Source organism: Triticum dicoccoides, chromosome 3A (genome assembly GCF_002162155.2).
Source record: "Triticum dicoccoides isolate Atlit2015 ecotype Zavitan chromosome 3A, WEW_v2.0, whole genome shotgun sequence".
NCBI classification, from domain to species: domain Eukaryota; kingdom Viridiplantae; phylum Streptophyta; class Magnoliopsida; order Poales; family Poaceae; genus Triticum; species Triticum dicoccoides.
Window position 1 is genome coordinate 162,198,224 of NC_041384.1, and position 21,706 is coordinate 162,219,929.

General features: G+C 47.4%; 2 protein-coding genes across 5 annotated transcripts in view; one reads left to right on the forward strand and one right to left on the reverse strand.

Moving 5' to 3' along the window:
* Positions 1-15,580: 15,580 nt before the first annotated feature.
* On the forward strand, positions 15,581-19,186 carry LOC119267704 (serine/threonine-protein kinase AGC1-7-like). Of its 2 annotated transcripts, none has more exons than XM_037549131.1 (3): positions 15,581-15,895; positions 17,143-18,059; positions 18,201-19,186. In XM_037549131.1, the coding sequence occupies exons 2-3, from the start codon at positions 17,149-17,151 to the stop codon at positions 19,075-19,077; spliced, it is 1,788 nt and encodes a 595-aa protein (XP_037405028.1). In that variant the 5' UTR covers positions 15,581-15,895; positions 17,143-17,148; the 3' UTR covers positions 19,078-19,186. The 2 variants fall into 2 exon arrangements, with proteins under 2 accessions (XP_037405028.1, XP_037405029.1); XM_037549132.1 differs by having other exon boundaries at positions 17,149-18,059.
* A 220-nt stretch (positions 19,187-19,406) lies between these two features.
* LOC119267705 (putative ubiquitin-conjugating enzyme E2 38) overlaps positions 19,407-21,706 on the reverse strand; it is a 12,512-nt gene continuing 10,212 nt past the window's right edge. For 2 of the 3 annotated variants that reach the window (XM_037549134.1, XM_037549133.1), the window contains exons 6-8: positions 21,197-21,336; positions 20,792-21,103; positions 19,407-19,953 (exon numbers count right to left, since the gene is read on the reverse strand). In XM_037549134.1, coding sequence (XP_037405031.1) covers positions 19,687-19,953; positions 20,792-21,103; positions 21,197-21,336 — 719 coding nt within the window. In that variant the 3' untranslated portion in view covers positions 19,407-19,686. The remainder of the gene's footprint in view (positions 19,954-20,791; positions 21,104-21,196; positions 21,337-21,706) is intronic. The other variant, XM_037549135.1, reaches the window with a different exon arrangement.

Consider the following 21,706-nt stretch of genomic DNA (forward strand, 5'->3'; position numbering starts at 1 on the left):
TGGAAGTAATAAGTAGATGATGGGTCGCTAGAGTGACAGAAGCTTAAACCCTAGTTTATGCGTTGCTTCGTAAGGGGCTGATTTGGATCCATATGTTCCATTCTATGGTTAGGTGTACCTTAATACTTTTGTTGTAGTTGTGGATGCTTGCAATAGAGGTTAATCACAAGTGGGATGTTTGTCCAAGTAAGGGCAGTACCCAAGCACCGGTCCACCCACATACCAAATTATCAAAGTACCGAACGCAAATCATATGAGTGTGATGAAAACTAGCTTGACAATATTCCCATGTGTCCTCGGGAGCTGTTTTCTCTATATAAGAGTTTATCTAGGCTTGTCCTTTGCTACAAAAAGGATTTGGCCACCTTGCTGCACTTTATTTACTTTTGTTACTTGTTGCTCGTTACAAATTATCCTATCACAAAACTATCTGTTACCACTTATTTCAGTACTTGCAAAGAATACCTTACTGGAAACCGCTTATCATTTCCTTCTGTTCCTCGTTGGGTTCGACACTCTTACTTATCGAAAGGACTATGATAGATCTCCTATACTTGTGGGTCATCAAGAAGCTGCAGTAGGGCGTGGAAGGAGGAGTAGCATAGGAAGGGGTCGCGCGGAGGGGTGTCGTGCTTGTCGAGTCGATGACGGTGGGTTGTTGGGGTCGGGCGCCGGGTGGCTGAGGTGCCTAGTAGCTCCTCTCCGAGCGCTCGAACATGAGAGGCCAAGTGCATGTGTGGGCTCAAAACGGACAATGGACAGAACTGGGGGACCCGGACGGATGCAAGTTTTGAAAACATGCAGATGCAATGCGGATGATGACAAGGCAAAATGCAACACGCAAGCAAATGACATGGCAAGGACAACGGATAACTGGAAGACACCTGGCGCAACGGTCTTGGGGCGTTACAGGCGGCTACTATCTATACATAGGCATTCCTTGTACATAGCTAAAATATTACATTACACACCTCAAAGCCTCTTAGAAGGCTAGTGTAGGCCTCGTTCAATCTGCTTTTAGCAGACCGAACCCTTTCAACCACCGTACCCATAAGGGTACGATGTTCTTCCACAGTGGTGGCACTCTGAAGCGCTTCCACCAGAGTATCCGGCGCCTCCGGATTGACAGAGGTCGTCGGTGGGATTGGCGCACCCCCTTCTTTTGAAGGAGGCTGCTCACCTGATTTCAGAACCGTATGGGTCTCCGGAATAATGTCCGATTGGGGGCCGAATTGGGCATGGCCCCCATCGCCAGTCTCCATGGGGGTCGGTCCTCCCATGTCTCCGACAGCAGAGGTATCGCCCTCTGGCACCACCTCGACGGCTTCTCGCACCTCTCCCTAGCCCGGAAGGGTCCTTCGGGACAACACTTCGGCATTGTCTGTAGCTTTGGGGGAGGAGGCCGGTGGAGGCGACCCGCTATCCATCATGTTTTGATCCAGCGAATTCCCCGAAGATGAGGATTGTTGGGGGAGGACGCGAGCCGGACTACAATTTAGTATATTAAAATCACAAGACAGAAAACCAGATAGATATATAAGTACAAGTGCCTTTGGGGTATTTACGATCCGACCAGGGGCTTCGGCATGGGGCACCACTCATCGGCGTCTGATTCGGAGTCATCCGTGAGGGAGATTCTCCCTTTCTTGGATGCCTCCGCCTCCAAATCCGCGGAAGCCCCCCTTTTCTTCTTTCCCCCCTAAAGGGGAGAATCACTCTCTTCCTCCTCCCCTTCGTCTTCGTCAGGGGAGGAGTGACTCTCGGTGTCTTCGGACACTACGTCTGAAGCACCTTTATAGCAGAGGCCATTTTTGGCCTCCTTGCCCTTCTTCTTGGCCTTCTTTTCCAACACCTGATATGGCACCGGAACCAGCATCCTCGCTAATAGAGGGATGGTTGGGTCTTCGGGTAGCGGAGCCAGACAGTGAATCCGCTCCGCCTTCTTAGTCCAGCCATGTGGGAAGAATGGAAAGCTTAGTATGCCCCTTGGATTTACAAATAGTAAAGTTATCATGAAATCTTACGGGAGATGACGCATGAGTACAGTCGAGGCCGAGGTCATCGGTCGTGTTCGGCCATGTCTTTTGGGTCTTGAACAGCAGCTTCCACATGTCTTCATGCTTCGTGCCGAAGAATCGCTGCAGGGTCCGGGGACCGGCCGGGTCGAACTCCCACATGTGCTGAGTTCGGCCTTGGCAGGGGAGAATCCGGCGAAAGAGCATTACCTGGATCGCACTGGCAAGGTTGGTATTCTTGTCTACCATACTCTTGATGCGCTTCTGCAGCATCGTCACCTCGTCGGATGATGCCCAGTCCAGGCCCTTATTGAGCCAGGATGTCAGCCGCAGTGGAGGCCCGGACTTGAACTCGGGAGGAGCGGCCCATGTGGAGTCACGGGGTTCCGTGACGTAGAACCACCCCTGCTGCCAACACTTCACGGTCTCCATGAAGGTGCCTTTGGGCCAAGTGATGTTGGGGAGCTTGCTCACCATGGCGCCACCGCATTCCGCGTGTTGACCGTCCACCACTTTTGGCTTCACATTGAAGACCTTGAGCCATAGGCCGAAGTGGGGAGGGATGCAGAGGAATGCCTCACACACGACGATGAACGCCGAAATGTTGAGAAAGGAATTCGGGGCTAGACCATGGAAATCTAGCCCATAGTAAAACATAAGGCCGTGGACGAAAGGATGGGGGAATGAAGGAAATATGCCCTGGAGGCAATAATACATTTGTTATTTATATTTCCTTATATCATGATAAATTTTTATTATTCATGCTAGAATTGTATTAACCAGAAACTTAGTACATGTGTGAATACATAGACAAACAAAGTGTCACTAGTATGCCTCTACTTGACTAGCTCGTTGAATCAATGATGGTTATGTTTCCTAACCATAGACATGAGTTGTCATTTTATTAACGGGATCACATCATTAGAGAATGATGTGATTGACTTGACCCATTCCGTTAGCTTAGCATTCGATCGTTTAGTATATTGCTATTGCTTTCAACATGACTTATACATGTTCCTATGACTATGCGATTATGCAAATCCCGAATACCGGAGGAACACTTTGTGTGCTACCAAACGTCACAACATAACTAGGTGATTATAAAGGTGCTATATAGGTGTCTCCGAAGGTACTTGTTGGGTTGGCATAGATCAAGATTAGGATTTGTCACTCCGATTGCCGTAGAGGTATCTCTGGGCCCTCTCGGTAATGCACATCACTATAAGCCTTGCAAGCAATGCAACTAATGAGTTAGTTGCGGGATGATGTATTACGGAACAAGTAAAGAGACTTGCCTGTAACGAGATTGAACTAGGTATTGAGATACCGACAATCGAATCTCGGGCAAGTAACATACCAATGACAAAAGGAACAACGTATGTTGTTATCCGGTTTGACCGATAAAGATATTCTTAGAATATGTAGGAGCCAATATGAGCATCTAGGTTCCGCTATTGGTTATTGGCCGGAGACGAGTCTCGGTAATGTCTACATAGTTCTCGAACCCATAGGGTCCGCAAGCTTAAAGTTCAGTGACGATCGGTAATATGAGTTTATGTGTTTTGATGTACCGAAGGTAGTTCGGAGTCCCGGATATGATCACGGACATGACGAGGAGTCTTGAAATGGTCGAGACATAAAGATTGATATATTGGAAGCCTATATTTGGACATCAGAATAGTTCAGGGTGAAATCGGGATTTTACCGGAGTGCCGGGGGGTTACCGTAACCCCCCGGGGGTTAATGGGCCTTGTTGGGCCCTAGTGGAGAGGGAGGGGTCGGCCAGGGCAGGCCGCGCACCCCCTCCCCTTGAGTCTGAATAGGACAAGGAAGGGGGGCGGCGCCCTCCTTGCCTTTCCCCTCTGCCACTCCCTTCCCGTTCCTAGTGGGACTAGGAAAGGGGAGTCCTACTCCTACTAGGAGGAGGACTCCTCCTCCTGGCACGCCCTGCTAGGGCCGGTCGGCCTCCCCCCTTGCTCCTTTATATACAGGGGTAGGGGGCACCCTAAGACACACAAGTTGATTAGTTAATCAGTTGATCTTTTAGCCGTGCGCGGTGCCCCCATCCACCATAATCCACCTCGGTCATATCGTAGCGGTGCTTAGGCGAAGCCCTGCGTCGATAGCATCATCATCACCATCATCACACCATCGTGCTGATGGAACTCTCCCTCGAAGCTCTGCTGGATCGGAGTTCCTGGGACGTCACCGAGTTGAATGTGTGCTGAACTCGGAGGTGCCATACGTTTGGTACTTGGATCGGTCGGATGGTGAAGACGTACGACTACATCAACCGCGTTCAGGGTACATAGACAATACTCTCCCCTCTCGTTGCTATGCATCACCATGATCTTGCGTGTGCGTAGGAATGTTTGTAAATTACTACGTTCCCCAACAGTGGCATCACAGCCAGGTTTATGCGTAGATGCCATATGCACGAGTAGAACACAAAGGAGTTGTGGGCGTGGGTATATACATATTGCTTGCCGTCACTAGTTGATTGTTGATTCAGCGGCATTGTTGGATGAAGCGACCCAGACCAACATTACACGTATGCTTACGCGAGACTGGTTCTACCGACGTGCTTCGCACACAGGTGGCTAGTGGGTGTATGTTTCTCCAGCTTTAGTTGAATCGGATTCAATGAACAGGGTTCTTTCTAAATATCAAAAGGCAATCACTATACCGCGTTGTGGTTTTTGATGCGTAGGTAAGAACGGCTCTTGCTCAGCCCGTAGCAGCCACGTAAAACTTGCAACAACAAAGTAGAGGACGTCTAACTTGTTTTTGCAGGGCATGTTGTGATGTGATATGGTCAAGACATGATGCTAAATTTTATTGTATGATATGATCATGTTTTGTAACACAAGTTATCGGCAACTGGCAGGAGCCATATGGTTGTCGCTTTATTGTATGAAATGCAATCGCCATGTAATTGCTTTACTTTATCACTAAGCAGTAGCGATAGTCATGGAGGCAATAGTTGGTGTGACGACAATGATGCTTTGATGGAGATCGAGGTGTCAAGCCAGTGACGATGGTGATCATGACGGTGCTTTGGATATGGAGATCACAGGCACAAGATGATGATGGCCATATCATATCACTTATATTGATTGCATGTGATGTTTATCCTTTATGCATCTTATTTTGCTTAGTTTGATGGTAGCATTATAAGATGATCTCTCACTAAATTTCAAGGGATAAGTGTTCTCCCTGAGTATGCACCATTGTGAAAGTTCGTCATGCCGAGACACCACGTGATGATCGGGTGTGATAAGCTCTACGTTCACATACAACGGGTGCAAGCCAGTTTTGCACACGTGGAATACTCGGGTTAAACTTGACAAGCCTAGCATATGCAGATATGGCCTCACAACACTGAAACCGAAAGGTCGAGCGTGAAACATATAGTAGATATGATCAACATAGTGATGTTCACCATTGAAAACTACTCCATCTCACGTGATGATCAGACATGGTTTAGTTGATATGGATCATGTGATCACTTAGATGATTAGAGGGATGTCTATCTAAGTGGGAGTTCTTAAGTAATATGATTAATTGAACTTTAGTTTATCATGAACTTAGTACCTGATAGTATTTTGCATGTCTATGTTGTTGTAGATAGATGGCTCGTGCTGTTGTTCCATTGAATTTTAATGTGTTCCTTGAGAAAGCAAAGTTGAAAGATAATGGTAGCAATTACACGGACTGGGTCCATAACTTGAGGATTATCCTCATTGCTGCACATAAGAATTACGTCATGCAAGCACCGCTAGGTGTACCACCCGCGCTGGCGACTGCAGACATTGTGAATGCCTGGCAGTCGCGTGTTGATGACTACTCGATAGTTCAATGTGACATGCTTTACGGCTTAGAACCGGGACTTCAACGATGTTTTGAACGTCATGGAGCATATGAGATGTTCCAGGAGTTGAAGTTAATATTTCAAGGAAATGTCCGGATTGAGAGATATGAGGTCTCCAATAAGTTCTATAGCTACAAAATGGAGGAGAATAGTTATGTCAGTGAACATATACTCAGAATGTCTGGGTACTGCAATCACTTGATTCAACTGGGAGTTAATCTTCGGGATGATAGTGTCATTGACAGAATTCTTCAATCACTGCCACCAAGCTACAAGAGCTTCGTGATGAACTATAATATGCAAGGGATGGATAAGACTATTCCCGAGCTCTTTGCGATGCTAAAGGCTGCGGAGGTAGAAATCAAAAAGGAGCATCAAGTGTTGATGGTTAACAAGACCGCCAGTTTCAAAAAAAAGGGTAAAGGGAAGAAGGGGAACTTCAAGAAGAACGGCAAGCAAGTTGCTGCTCAAGTAAAGAAGCCCAAGTCTGGACCTAAGACTGAGACTGAGTGCTTCTACTGCAAAGGGACTGGTCACTGGAAGCGGAACTACCCCAAGTATTTGGCGGATAAGAAGGATGGCAAGGTGAACAAAGGTATATGTGATATACATGTTATTGATGTGTACCTTACTAATGCTCGTAGTAGTACCTGGGTATTTTATACTGGTTCTGTTGCTAATATTTGCAACTCGAAACAGGGACTACGCATTAAGCGAAGATTGGCTAAGGACGAGGTGACGATGCGCGTGGGAAATGGTTCCAAAGTCGATGTGATCGCAGTCGGCATGCTACCTCTACATCTACCTTGGGATTAGTTTTAGACCTGAATAATTGTTATTTGGTGCCAGCGTTGAGCATGAACATTATATCTGGATCTTGTTTGATGCGAAACGGTTATTCATTTAAATTTGAGAATAATGGTTGTTCTATTTATATGAGTAATATCTCTTATGGTCATCACCCTTAAAGAGTGGTCTATTTTTTATGAATCTTGATAGTAGTGATACACATATTCATAATATTAAAGCTAAAAGATGCAGAGTTGATAATGATAGTGCAACTTATTTGTGGCACTGCCGTTTAGGTCATATTGGTGTAAAGCGCATGAAGAAACTCCATTCTGATGGCCTTTTGGAATCACTTGATTATGAATCACTTGGTACTTGCGAACCATGCCTCATGGGCAAGATGACAAAACGCCATTCTCCGAAACTATGGAGCGAGCAACAAATTTGTTGGAAATCATACATACTGATGTATGTGGTCCGATGAATGTTGAGGCTCGCAGCGGGTATCGTTATTTTCTCACCTTCACAGATGATTTGAGCATATATCGGTATATCTACTTGATGAAACATAAATCTGAAACATTTGAAAAGTTCAAAGAATTTCATAGTGAAGTGGAAAATCATCGTAACAAGAAAATAAATTTTCTACGATCTGATTGTGGAGGAGAATATTTGAGTTACGAGTTTGGTCTTCATTTGAAACAATGTGGAATAGTTTCGCAACTCACGCCACCCGAAACACGACAGCGTAATGGTGTGTCCGAACGTCGTAATCGTACTTTACTAGATATGGTGCGATCTATGATGTCTCTTACTGATTTACCACTATTATTTTGGGGTTATGCTTTAGAGACGGTTGCATTCACGTTAAATAGGGCACCATCTAAATCCGTTGAGACGACACCTTATGAACTGTGGTTTGACAAGAAACCAAAGTTGTCGCTTCTTAAAGTTTGGGGTTGCGATGCTTATGTGAAAAAGCTTCAACCTGATAAGCTCGAACCCAAATCATAGAAATGTGTCTTCATAGGATACCCAAAGGAGACTGTTGGGTACACCTTCTATCACAGATCCGAAGGCAAGACATTCATTGCTAAGAATGGATCCTTTCTAGAGAAGGAGTTTCTCTCGAAAGAAGTGAGTGGGAGGAAAGTAGAACTTGATGAGGTAACTATACATGCTCCCTTATTGGAAAGTAGTTCATCACAGAAATCTGTTCCTGTGACTCCTACACCAATTAGTGAGGAAGCTAATGATGATGATCATGTGACTTCGGATCAAGTTACTACTGAACCTCGTAGGTCAACCAGAGTAAGATCCACACCAGAGTGGTACGGTAATCCTGTTCTGGAGGTCATGTTACTAGACCATGACGAACATACGAAGTACGAGGAAGAGATGATGAGCCCAGATTCCGCAAAATGGCTTGAGGCCATGAAATCTGAGATGGGATCCATGTAGGAGAACAAAGTGTGGACTTTGGTTGACTTGCCCGATGATCTGCAATCCATCGAGAATAAATGGATCTTCAAGAAGAAGACTGACGCTGATGGTAATGTTATTGTCTACAAAGCTCAACTTGTTGCGAAAGGTTTTCGACAAGTTCAAGGAGCTGACTACGATGAGACCTTCTCACCCGTAGCGATGCTTATGTCCGTCCGAATCATGTTAGCAATTGCCGCATTTTATGATTATGAAATTTGGCAAATGGATGTAAAGACTGCATTCCTGAATGGATTTCTGGAAGAAGAGTTGTATATGATGCAACCTGAAGGTTTTATTGATCCAAAGGGTGATAACAAAGTGTGCAAGCTCCAGCGATCCATCTATGGACTGATGCAAGCATCTTGGAGTTGGAATAAACATTTTGATAGTGTGATCAAAGCATATGGTTTTATACAGACTTTTGGAGAAGCTTGTATTTACAAGAAAGTGAGTGGGAGCTCTATAACATTTCTAATATTATATGTGGATGACATATTATTGATTGGAAATGATATATAATTTCTGGATAGCATAAAAGGATACTTGAATAAGAGTTTTTCAATGAAAGACCTTGGTGAAGCTGCTTATATATTGGGCATCAAGATCTATAGAGATAGATCAAGACGCCTAATTGGACTTTCACAAAGCACATACCTTGATAAAGTTTTGAAGAAATTCAAAATGGATCAAGCAAAGAAAGGGTTCTTGCATGTGTTACAAGGTGTGAAGTTGAGTCAGACTCAATGCCCGACCACTGCAGAAGATAGAGAGAAAATGAAAGATGTTCCCTATGCTTTAGCCATAGGCTCTATCATGTATGCAATGCTGTGTACTAGACCTGATGTGTGCCTTGCTATTAGTTTAGCAGGGAGGTACCAAAGTAATCCAGGAGTGGATCACTGGACAGCGGTCAAGAACATCCTGAAATACCTGAAAAGGACTAAGGATATGTTTCCTATTTATGGGGGTGATAAAGAGCTCGTCGTAAATGGTTACGTCGATGCAAGATTTGAAACTGATCTGGATGACTCTAAGTCACAAACCGGATACGTGTTTTTATTGAACGGTGGAGCTGTCAGTTGGTGCAGTTCTAAGCAAAGCGTCGTGGCGGGATCTACGTGTGAAGCGGAGTACATAGCTGCTTCGGAAGCAGCAAATGAAGGAGTCTGGATGAAAGAGTTCATATCTGATCTAGGTGTCATACCTAGTGCATCGGGTCCAATGAAAATCTTTTGTGACAATACTGGTGCAATTGCCTTGGCAAAGGAATCCAGGTTTCACAAAAGAACCAAGCACATCAAGAGACGCGTCAATTCCATCCGCGATCAAGTCAATGAGGGAGACATAGAGATTTGCAAGATACATACGGATCTGAATGTTGCAGACCCGTTAACTAAGCCTCTCTCACAAGCAAAACATGATCAGCACCAAGACTCCATGGGTGTTAGAATCATTACTATGTAATCTAGATTATTAACTCTAGTGCAAGTGGGAGACTAAAGGAAATATGCCCTAGAGGCAATAATAAAGTTGTTATTTATATTTCCTTATATCATGATAAATGTTTATTATTCATCCTAGAATTGTATTAACCGGAAACTTAGTACATGTGTGAATACATAGACAAACAATGTGTCACTAGAATGCCTCTACTTGACTAGCTCGTTGAATCAATGATGGTTATGTTTCCTAACCATATACATGAGTTGTCATTTGATTAACGGGATCACATCATTAGAGAATGATGTGATTGACTTGACCCATTCCGTTAGCTTAGCGTTCGATCGTTTAGTATATTGTTATTGCTTTCTACATGACTTATACATGTTCCTATGACTATGAGATTATGCAACTCCCAAATACCGGAGGAACACTTTGTGTGCTACCAAATGTCACAACGTAGCTGGGTGATTATAAAGGTGCTCTACAGGTGTCTCCGAAGGTACTTGTTGGGTTGGCATAGATCAAGATTAGGATTTGTCACTCCAATTGTCGGAGAGGTATCTCTGGGCCCTCTCGGTAATGCACATCACTATAAGCCTTGCAAGCAATGCAACTAATGAGTTAGTTGCGGGATGATGTATTATGGAACGAGTAAAGAGACTTGCCGGTAACGAGATTGAACTAGGTATTGAGATACCGACGATCGAATCTCGGGCAAGTAACATACCGATGACAAAAGGAACAACGTATGTTGTTATGCGGTTTGACCGATAAAGATCTTCGTAGAATACGTAGGAGCCAATATGAGCATCCAGGTTCCGCTATTGGTTATTGGCCGAAGACGAGTCTCGGTCATGTCTACATAGTTCTCGAACCCGTAGGGTCCGCACGCTTAAAGTTCGGTGATGATCGGTAATATGATTTCATGTGTTTTGATGTACCGAAGGTAGTTAGGAGTCCCGGATATGATCACGGACATGATGAGGAGTCTCGAAATGGTCAAGACATAAAGATTGATATATTGGAAGCCTATATTTGGACATCGGAATAGTTCCGGGTGAAATCGGGATTTTACCGGAGTGCTGGGGGGTTACCGGAACCCCCGGGGGTTAATGGGCCTTGTTGGGCCCTAGTGGAGATAGAGAGGGGCCGGCCAGGGCAGGCCACGTGCCCCCTCCCGTTGAGTCTGAATAGGACAAGGAAGGGGGCCGGCGCCCCCCTTGCCTTTCCCCTCTCACACTCCTTCCTTCCCCCTCCTAGTGGGACTAGGAAAGGGGAGTCCTACTCCCACTAGGAGGAGGACTCTTCCTCCTGGCACGCCCTGCTAGGGCCGGGATGCCTCCCCCCTTGCTCCTTTATATACAGGGGCAGGGGGCACCCCAAGACACACAAGTTGATCATTTGATCTTTTAGCCGTGTGTGGTGCGCCCCTCCACCATAATCCACCTCGGTCATATTGTAGCGGTGCTTAGGCGAAGCCCTACGTCAGTAGCATCATCATCACCGTCATCACGCCATCGAGCTGATGGAACTCTCCCTCAAAGCTCTGCTGGATCGGAGTTCATGGGACGTCACCGAGTTGAACGTGTGCTGAACTCGGAGGTGTCGTATGTTCGGTACTTAGATCGGTCGAATCTTGAAGACGTACGACTACATCAACCGTGTTCTCATAACGCTTCCGCTTACGGTCTACGAGGGTACGTAGACAATACTCTCCCCTCTCGTTGCTATGCATCACCATGATCTTGACTGTGCATAGGAATTTATTTGAAATTACTGCGTTCCCCAACAGGGAAACCCTAATCCGTGAAGGAAATGAGGAATAAATACTAATCTCTCATGGGGCTCCGGAGTAGGTATGGTCTGCTTCTTGGCCGGAAGCCGGTGGGCGATTTCCTTGGCTAAATACCCTGCTTCCCGGAGCTCCTGGATGTTCTCCTCCGTGACGGAGGCCATCCACTTGCCTTGAGCGCCAGATCCAGACATGGCTGTTTGCCGGGGTCGGAAGGAATTGAACTCGGGCGCTAGAGCTCAATGGCGGATGGGCTGAGGAGGAGGAAGGCGCGGGGTAAAAAGATGAATCTTTATCTCCTTATAAAGGCAGTGAATATCAAGCCCCCCAGCCTTAAAGCTCGCCTATGCCCAAGGGGTCGTGCTTATGGCACAGTTGGATTACCCAAACCCGTATTGATGAGAATCCCGTAATAAGGGGACACGATCTTTGTTTTGACAAGGCGTGTCAATGAGGACCGCGCCTCGAAATACGAAGCGGGAGGCTAAAAACGGTTCGAAATAATAATAATAATAATAATAATAATAATAATAATAATAATAATAATAATAATAATAATAATAATAATAATAATAATAATAATAATAATAAGGCAAGAACATAATGTCTCGCCGAAGAAGCTGTCCATGGACATGGCTTATTTTGTTTAAGTGTTTTGCCCTTGTGGTTCAGGGTTGTGACTGTTATACGGAGCCGAACATAGTTCTTTTGACTAACTGCTTTGGAGTATTCGGAGGAGGAACCCGCCTTGCAATGTCGAAGACAATCTGCGCGCCGGACACATCGTCATTGAAGCCTGGTTCAGGGGCTACTGAGGGAGTCCTGGATTAGGGGGTCCCCGAGCGTCCGGGCTATGTGATATGGGCCGGACTAATGGGCCAAGAAGATACTAGATAGAAGGCCTTCCCCCGTGTCCGGATGGGACTCTCCTTTGCGTGGATGGCAAGCTTGGCATTCGGATATGAAGATTTCTTTCTCTGTAAACCAACTCTGTACAACCCTAACCCCCTCCGGTGTCTATATAAACCGGAGGGTTTAGTCCGTAGAGGGATCATAATCATACATGCTAGACATCTAGGGTTTAGCCATTACGATCTCGTGGTAGATCAACTCTTGTTACACCTATATTCATCAAAGTCAATCAAGCAGGACGTAGGGTTTTACCTCCATCAAGAGGGCACGAACCTAGGTAAACATCGTGTCCCCTGCCTCCTGTTACCTCCGATCCTTAGACGCACAGTTCGGGACCCCCTACCCGAGATCTGCCAGTTTTGACACCGACACCTGCCGCTGCAGCCTGTTCCGTCACCATGTCGTACCACTATTGCCTCATCGCTTCCCGCAAGCACAGTTCCGCGGGTCGCCGAAGCTCCGTCGATGTCTAACATGTATGTAGGAGAGAAGAAGAAGATAAATTGGTCATTGACATATGTGGTTCATATGTTAGGGTATAAGAGCAACTCCAATGGGGCGACCCATTTCGTCCGCATGCGTCCGTTTGGGTCGGTGTGGGCAAAAGTGATGGTCCAACGCGCTGACCCAAACCCAAATCTCGTCCGTTTCGCGTTCACGCCGACGCATTTGCGGCCCAAATTTGTGCCCCAAATGCGTTGGCGCGGACGCGGAACGGACGCCACGCACACCTTCTCGGTGTCCGCCGCGGCCCCACCTGGCGGTCGTCCAACCGCCCGTGGCCAACCTGGCCAGCTTAATTTATGACCTTGGGCCCACGCGTCAGCGACGACGGTCGTCTTTTTTTATGCCGACCGTGCGCCGAGGCCGTCCTCATCCCAATTGTCGTCAACATCTAGCAAGCTCTGCTCCCCGTCGCCGGCAAACCCTAGCCACCACCACCACAGTGAGATGGGGCTCTTCTTCGGTGCCAGCAGTAGCAAGGCCAAGGGCAAGGCCCCCGCCATCCCTTTCCCCTCAGAGTTCCTCCCGCATCCGCCGGTGTCGGCTCGCCGGCAGAGGTAGCGCGTGAACGTGCCAGTGCACCAGGCGGAATGGTGCTGACAGCACCGCGTGCCTCTCCCGTACCTCGACGCCACCCTGCCGCACGATTGGCATCTGGATCCGGAGAGGATCCCAGTGTCGGCGTCGTCGCGGTCGGCTAGGGCGCACGCGGAGGAGGTGCGGCACCGACGAGCGATGCTGACGCTGGAGCAGCGCCACGACCTCGCCTACGCAACCGACTCGCCCAACTGGGTGAGGTGGTTCGCCTTTGAGCACGAGGAGGCAAGGCGACGCGGCGTGCGCGAGGTCGACCGCAACGTGCCGCCGCCGCTCGTCATCCGCGAGGAGGACCAGGCGGTGGAGGACGCCTACTAGGCGGCCCTTGCGGCCGTCTACCGGGAGAGCGAGGAGGACGAGCGGTGCAGGGTGGAGGCAGTGGAGGAAGAGGAGGCTTGGTACAAGGCAGTCATGGTGCAGGCCATTGCCCTCTTCGCGGCAGGCGACTGCGTGCTGCCGCCGGTGGCCCCGCCGTCCCCTCCCCGACGCCGCGTCAAGGCCGAGCCGGAGCCGCCCCCTATCGAATGCTACTCCTGGACGGGAGTAGTGCGCGAGTGGGTCTCCGCGCCACCGGTTTGGATGGAGACGACGCCGGCACCGGAGGCAGCGTACCTCGAGACGTGGCGCCAGCGACGGCTGACCGAGGAGCGTCGTCGCGGTGAGTACAAGGAGATACTTGAGCGCGACCTCGAGGAGGAGCAGCGCGAGGCCGAGGAGGAGGCGCGCCAGGCCGCGGCTGCACAGGCGGCTGCACAGTCCCCACTCACCGGCTCTGCCCGAGGCGGCACAGCTGCCCACGGCCGACATCACCGCCACCTGGAACACGGCGTTCCCCTGGACCGGCCATGCGCCGACGCTCATCGACTTCACCAACCCCGAGGACGACGCCTAGGGCAACGCGCCACCTCGTAGTTTAGTTTATTTTTAGTTTTATTTAATGCTAATGTGGACGCGTGGACTCTCGCCGGCCTTCCTGACCGGCTTTAATATTTAATTAAGTTGTTTCTATTTTAAATAGGAAAACACTCACCTTCAGCCGGCTGATGCATGCACAACATCCGCCGCCTGCGTAGCCGTCGGATTGATTTTGATCGAGCGCTCGCACTGGCGACAAGTCTCGTGCAACTATTTATTTATTTATTTATTGTAACAAGCGTCTTGTTTCAGAAGCTTTCTGCAACAGAGATCTTGTTTCAGAAAGAAAAAAGGTGTTTGGCGGTGAAGTTTTTCTTTCGGCAACAGGGTTTAGTTTTAGAAAGTTTCTGCAACAGAGGTCTTGTTTTAGAAAGAAGAAAAATGGTTCGACGATGAATATTTTCTCTTCTGCAACAAGGGTAGTGTTTCAGAAACATAGCCCCGGCTGCAGAAAGCGCAGAATGAGCACCCCGCGTCAGAGCATACGAGGGCAAGTATTGCAACACGAGACATGTTTCAGAAACATAGCTTCGGTTGCAGAAATCGCCAGAGGAGTGTCTGGTGTAAGACTTCATCGTTGTCGTGCTGGAGTAGCGGCAGATGCCCGGGGTGCTGGTTTGGAGGAGGCGTGACGACTCCAGTGGCCGGGGATGCTCCATGGCCGAGCTACTCAGTCCATGGCGAGGCAGTGGTGCTGTCTCAGTGGACCTTCGCAACAAGGTCCTTGTTGCAAAGCCATGAGCGCAACAAACTAGCTGTTGCGAAGGCGCCCAATTGGCTAGGACGGTAGATCGGACGGCTATTTTGGATGGCATCCGACGGTTGCCGAGGCGGCTGATCTTATCGGTTTATCACCCGGCGGACGCGTAGCACTGCCCAAATAGGATTTAGCACCATCAGAATGGGTCGGGTGAGCGTTGGACGCATACGTCGACTCAAATATGGAAGTGGACGTTTGTGTCCGCCTAACCGATCCAAACGGACAAAAAGCGGACAAAATCGCTGTTCGTTTGGATCGGTCCGTTGGAGTTGCTCTAACTATAGGGAAAGGTTTACAAGGGCACACACCTGTATAGGGAGATATTTTTTGGGAGACTGCTGCAGATGCTCTAACCCCCTTTTGAAAATACAAAAAAAAAAAAAATTGAGACATGTCGTGTTCCCAGTTTATTTCCAAACCTCAAAATCACGCAACCACACCACACCGTTCCAAGTGCCGGCTCGTCTTCCGCAGTCCGGCCCGCCTTGGGAAACGCCGCCCCGGCCGTCACCTCTTTCGACCCCTTCCTCCTCCTCTCCCCGCCGCCTCCCCATCCCACTTCCGCCGCGCCAGCGCGTGCTCCTTGTTAAATTTAGCAATGCCTCCTCTCCACCCATTCCCGCGCGCCTTCCCCGTCCCACCCCAGCCTTCTCCAGGCCCCGTCGCCTCCCCGCGAAACAACCACCTCCACCGTCGCCGCCTCCCCGCCCATGGGAGGGTGACCTCGCGTCTGCCCCCTTTCCAGACGGTGCCTTGCCGTGGCGTTTGCAGGGGCCGCCGGGGCTTGGTCCGCCTCATCTGATCCACTCCAGGTTGGTTTGTGCCTCTTCCCCCGGCGATCAGCCACCCCTGCTGGCCTGTTCCAATGTGCTACTCCCTCCGTTCCAAAATACTTGACTTTCATTTGTCCAAAAATGAATGTACCTATATACTAAAACATGTCTAGATACATCTATATTTTGACAGAGGGAAGGCATGTATTGTGGAACGGAGGGAGTAGATAGATCAATAAATTCCAATGCGTTGTAAAATGCAAGGTGTGAAATACATGTCTGCTTGGTTTGGCGCTTCAATTTTGATTGGTTTTGAATATGTACCTTCGCGATTGTTCGGTGCTTGCATACATGATCAGGCACGATCACATGCCAGTTTGACACAGCGTTGTTATGTTCAGAGAAAGTCAAAAGAGGGCTGTACTGCATACAGTTCCCAGCTAGGCCAATTTTACTACTTAAACACCTTCAGATAACGGCTCACGGATTTATAATCGTATTCTACATATGTATGCCTGTCCGTGACTGTTATGTAATACCATGACAGACAAATGTGTAACTTCTGAGCTAGGAGTCTAGGAGATACATGACTTCATATAGTTGACTGGTCTGTATGTGCATGTTCTGTCTCTAAATTACACTTCTTGCATATTCATGGATATGTTTATTTTAAAATGGCATATGTGATAGTTTGAGGACGGTAACAATGTCCATTTGTATACAGCTTATTAAGGCAACAATGTCAATATAAGCATTTGGAATTAATGATCAATACAATTGTATTTTCATTCTTGTACAAATTCATTATTATTAGGTAATGCGTTATTATCACTTTAGACATTGTCGGTCTAAAACAATGTATATGTCTTCAAAATGATGTATCATATGAGAAGGCTTTACCCAGGAATACAGAATTAGAGCAATGGTTATGACAGCAAAAAAGTTCTTCAGTTTTTTTATTTCTTCCTGGGAAGTTGACTAATGACTACTCCCTCTGTTCCTAAATATTTGTCTTTTTAGAGATTTTAAATGGACTACCACATACGGATGTATATAGACATATATTAGAGTGTAGATTCACTCATTTTGCTCCGTATGTAGTCACTTGTTGAAATCTCTAGAAAGACAAATATTTAGGAACGGAGGAAGTAGTCATCATGATCATTGTGAAGTTGTTGTTTTGTTTGGAATTATAATGCACCATTTGGTCTTCCAAATTCTATTTCTAGCGTTAAATGGTTCTACTATTGCACATTCTTACTGTAATAATAAACTATTTTGTGAAGTTTCAGATGAACTCCAGGTCATACAACAAACTGGACACTGCGAATGACAAAATGGATTTTAACACCCGTGGAAATACCGCGTTCAATGGCACCTTAGACCGGAATCAATCAGGTGTGTCTGCCAATCCATCCACAGCATCCAAACCAGCTGCACACTCGCAGATCCCAATGGACTTCAGCACTCGTGGAAATACAGCGTTCAATGGCGCCTTAGACCGGAATCAACCAGGTGTCTCAGCCAATCCATCCACAGCATCCAAACAGGCTGCACACTCGCAGATCCCTTCGGATAAGAAACCACGTCCCAAGAAAGAAGATTTTGCTGACAAAGGAAACCCAAACCACATGACAAAACGCCTCGTTAATCCTGCGGAGAGCCCTGTGCTGACACCAACAAAAGCAGCATCCAGAGGCATGAACAGTAATACACCAGAGAAACTTAGTGATTCCGCTCTAACCATTCGTCAAGGTAGCACTGACAGTCCAAGAAGTAACAGCTTGGATAGCTGCATCTCCGGCCATGTCAAGCATCACACCGGAGGGGACTGCCGATGGGAGGCCGTCCAGCTGGCCACCTCCAGGGACTCCCCTCTCAGCCTAGTCCACTTTAGACTTCTGAAGCGCCTTGGATACGGAGACATTGGCAGTGTTTACCTTGTGGAGCTCAGGGGCACAGACACGTTCTTCGCGATGAAGGTGATGGACAAGGAATCACTCATCAGCAGGAACAAGCTGATCAGGGCGCAAACAGAGAGGGAGATACTCGGCCTTCTCGATCACCCTTTCCTGCCCACGCTGTACACTCATTTTGAGACAGACAAGTTCTACTGCCTTGTCATGGAGTATTGCTGCGGCGGTAATCTCCATTCGCTTCGGCAGAAGCAGCTGAACAAGCACTTCTCCGAGCAAGCAGCCAGGTTGGTTCACTTCAGAGTTCAGATTATTGTATTTAGTACAACCTTGTTATTGGTACTCGATTCGGTTCAGTGTTTGTGCGATGACACATATATAACTCAATTGCTCATCATAATTCTCTTTCCCTGGTTGTTTTTGCCTAGATTTTATGCCTCTGAGGTGTTGCTGGCACTGGAGTACCTCCACATGCTAGGCATCGTGTACCGAGACCTCAAGCCGGAGAACGTGCTCGTCCGAGACGGGGGGCACATCATGCTGTCCGACTTCGACCTGTCGCTGCGGTGCTCGGTGAGCCCGATGCTCGTCAAGTCGTCGTCGGTGCACGCAGGCCCCAACGGCATCGAGAAAGGGCTGGCCAACACGGAGGGCATGAGCAACGGGTGCATCCAGCCGTCGGCGTTCTTCCCGCGGATGCTGAGCATGAGCATGAGCAAGAGGAACCGCAACAAGACCAAGTCGGACCTCAGCCTCCACGGGTTGCAGACAATGGAGTTCAACGCGGAGCCGACGGACGCCCGGTCCATGTCGTTCGTCGGCACCCACGAGTACCTGGCGCCGGAGATCATCCGAGGGGAGGGCCACGGCAGCGCGGTGGACTGGTGGACCTTCGGTATCTTCCTCTATGAGCTGCTGCACGGCATGACACCGTTCAAGGGCAACGGCAACCGCGCCACGCTGAGCAACGTGGTGGAGCAGCCGCTGCGGTTCCCGGAGAGCCCGCCGGTGAGCAACGTCGCGCGGGACCTCATCCGGGGACTGCTGACCAAGGACCCCCAGAAGAGGATCGCGACCAAGAGGGGCGCCACCGAGATCAAGCAGCACCCGTTCTTCGAGGGGGTGAACTGGGCGCTCGTCAGGAGCGCTCACCCGCCGTCGGTGCCGGACCCCGTCGACTTTAGGCAGTACCTAGGCAAAGAGAAGAAGACGGCAGAGCGTGGCCTTGGCACCACTCTGAGCAGCTTGTCGACGGGCGCTGTTGCGGCAGCCAAGACGGGCTCCGGCCAGTTCGAGTATTTCTAGAGCTGCATCGGGTTTTTTGAGTGCTTGTAGGACTACTGGACACCATAGATACAGATACAGATACCCCGTGTTCTTATATCACTGTATAAACCTCCTGTACTGTACTGTACTGTTGTGATTTCCGTTATATACCTGATGAGATGTCTCATTTGCTAACGGCTGCTAATTGAACTATCAAGTTTTGTGAGATGCAGACATTCTTTTATAGTTAGATTAGATTAGACATGTCTGCTTATCTTTCTAACCTGAAAGCTGAAGATTGTGCACATGACTGAAGTTTTGTTATATCCTTTTGTTTTGCCTCCTTGTTTTTATTTTGCTAGTGGTCATAAAAGTGGCACATGTTCTATTCACACTTCCAGAGGCACTGAAGCTATCAACACCTCATGCACCAAGCATGTATAAAATCACAAAGTGAGGTAGACATATAACGTGGCGAAATTTCATCTTCCAGAAACGGCCTAAACTACGACCAATTCATCTACAGTTATACCACCACCCCTGGACTTCTTCCATAACTTTCGTGTGGATTGTGATTTACACACCCTTTTTCTTCCGAGTTACTCCCTAAGTAGGTGAATTTAGCAATGGTCAGGTAGCCCAAGAACCCTAGCTGGTAGACGCGATCTCATCTGCAGCTGGCGTGTCTCCCTTCAGTTCCAGCGCTTGAGCTCTGTTCTTAGCCAACTCCTTTGCGAGAAGTTCGGTGTGTGCATCCAGAGACTTCTTGAAACCGGCAAAGCACTTATCGCAGGCGTACTTCGCGCCATCCCTGACCGATGATCCGACGATAATGCCAGACGCGTATGCGCTGCATGCGTCCAGGATGGCACGCTCCCGCTCGTGGAAATGGTGCACGACAAGGGTCTCAAAATGCTGCACCAGGTGAAAGGCTTGTAAGAATGAATTCGGTGGCATGAAGAACAATGCACATGTGGTACAAAACTGAAGGATGTATTTTTTGCTATGTGCTACCTCCCTCCATTCCTAAATATAAGTCTTTTTAGAGATTCTAATATGAGCTACATACGGAGCAAAATGAGTGAACCTACATTCTAAAATATGTCTATATACATCCGTATGTAGTCCATATTGAAATCTCTAAAAAGACTTATATTTAGGAACAGAGGGAGTACAAACCAGTTCCACTTGGGATGGGACCTCGGTTTTCTTTAGAAAATACTGGTGCGCAATGGTGGTGATATTTCAGAAACACATTTTTCTTGCTCTATTTGTTCAACATTCCATTAATAAAAATATAAGGTGTTATGAAGATGTGGAAAATTTGAAGTTGGTAATTTCATGTCACAACTCACAAGAAACAACTCCTCTCTCTATGGGTGCAGATTGTCTAACGTTACAGAGCTGACTTATCACAGTTAAAAAGGAATTAAGGAGATGGCAGGTACAATTGTTACAACAGAAACAAAATTTAGCTATTAGGGCGTCCCAGTAATCTGTGATTGTTTCTCAAATTGTTCAGAATAAAAAAGATATGCTTCCATGTTCATCGTAAAAAATGATAACACAAAAGATTTTGATTTACTTATGTATCGTCGGAGCTTATTCTAACCCAATATGCATCTATGCAGTTTATTTTAAGGACGGGTATCAGCAATTTTGTAACCATGTCAACTGAGAATCTTCTTTTACGCCATGAAGAGTAACCAAGACATCTATTTACGATGGCAAGAAATGAGGGTTCTGTAATTACCATTGGAGGCTTCCGAAGTGAATACAACATAGTCTTGCAGGATAGTACAAATGCAGTCTGATTATATGCCATGGAATGCTTTTCACCAAGAGGTGTATTAACCGTGTTTTTGTAGCCTGGCTCATTAAAATATGGTTTATCATTCAACACAAGGCCCTGGATGGAGATCAACACCTGCAGCATGGTGGAATTCGACTTGCTCCACTTCTCACATCCAGAACCCCACCAAGTGTTCAGCAGGCTAAGGCACACCTTTCCACTCTCATACAGGTTTGGATTTAGTCGAAGCCCACCTGAATGGTAGTACACTTTCTGTGCATATTGGATAGGTAATTGTTAAGAGATTGCATTTGTGGTGATAAATCTGAAAAAGAAGGGGAAGGTGGGTGTGAAGTGCCAACTTACCGGTGGACATCGCGGGTACTCAGGAGGAAAACGAACATCAAAGAAGAAAAGACCGTCATGATATGGAGTTCCAGAAGGCCCAACAATAGCAGCCCTTAGCAGATCAATCCTGTCCTCATAAACTCTAACATATATAGATCCTGCATAATTTGAAACCAAATTGAGACCCACGTTTTTATTAATAAAAAAGTGATTTCAGGTGTAAATCCTCTAAAAGAAAGGCTGCAGTGCAAATATGACATGAGTCGCTGACAAATTAGGTTAGGGTTAGTGATATGCCAACATGATTTAACAGTTACTATTTTTTCCATTTTTCCCATTCTTCTCCAAGTATTGAATGATACTATCTGACACGGTATATCCAATATGATAGGAAAGGAGTTCTAAAATAATCATGACTTTTTTAATTGTTGTCTTAGGGGCTTATTGCAGGAGTGCACCTAAACCCCGGTGTACATACTAGATGTTGCCAGAAAAGGGCCAAGAAATGCAGAGAACGATGCCTATATG

What these genes read in the sequence shown, in the direction of transcription:
- LOC119267704 (XM_037549131.1), top strand. Translation starts at nt 17,149, where the DNA reads ATGAACTCCAGGTCATACAACAAACTGGACACTGCGAATGACAAAATG. An exon ending in TTCTCCGAGCAAGCAGCCAG is followed by an intron (nt 18,060 to 18,200) that starts GTTGGTTCACTT and finishes GTTTTTGCCTAG; the next exon opens with ATTTTATGCCTCTGAGGTGT.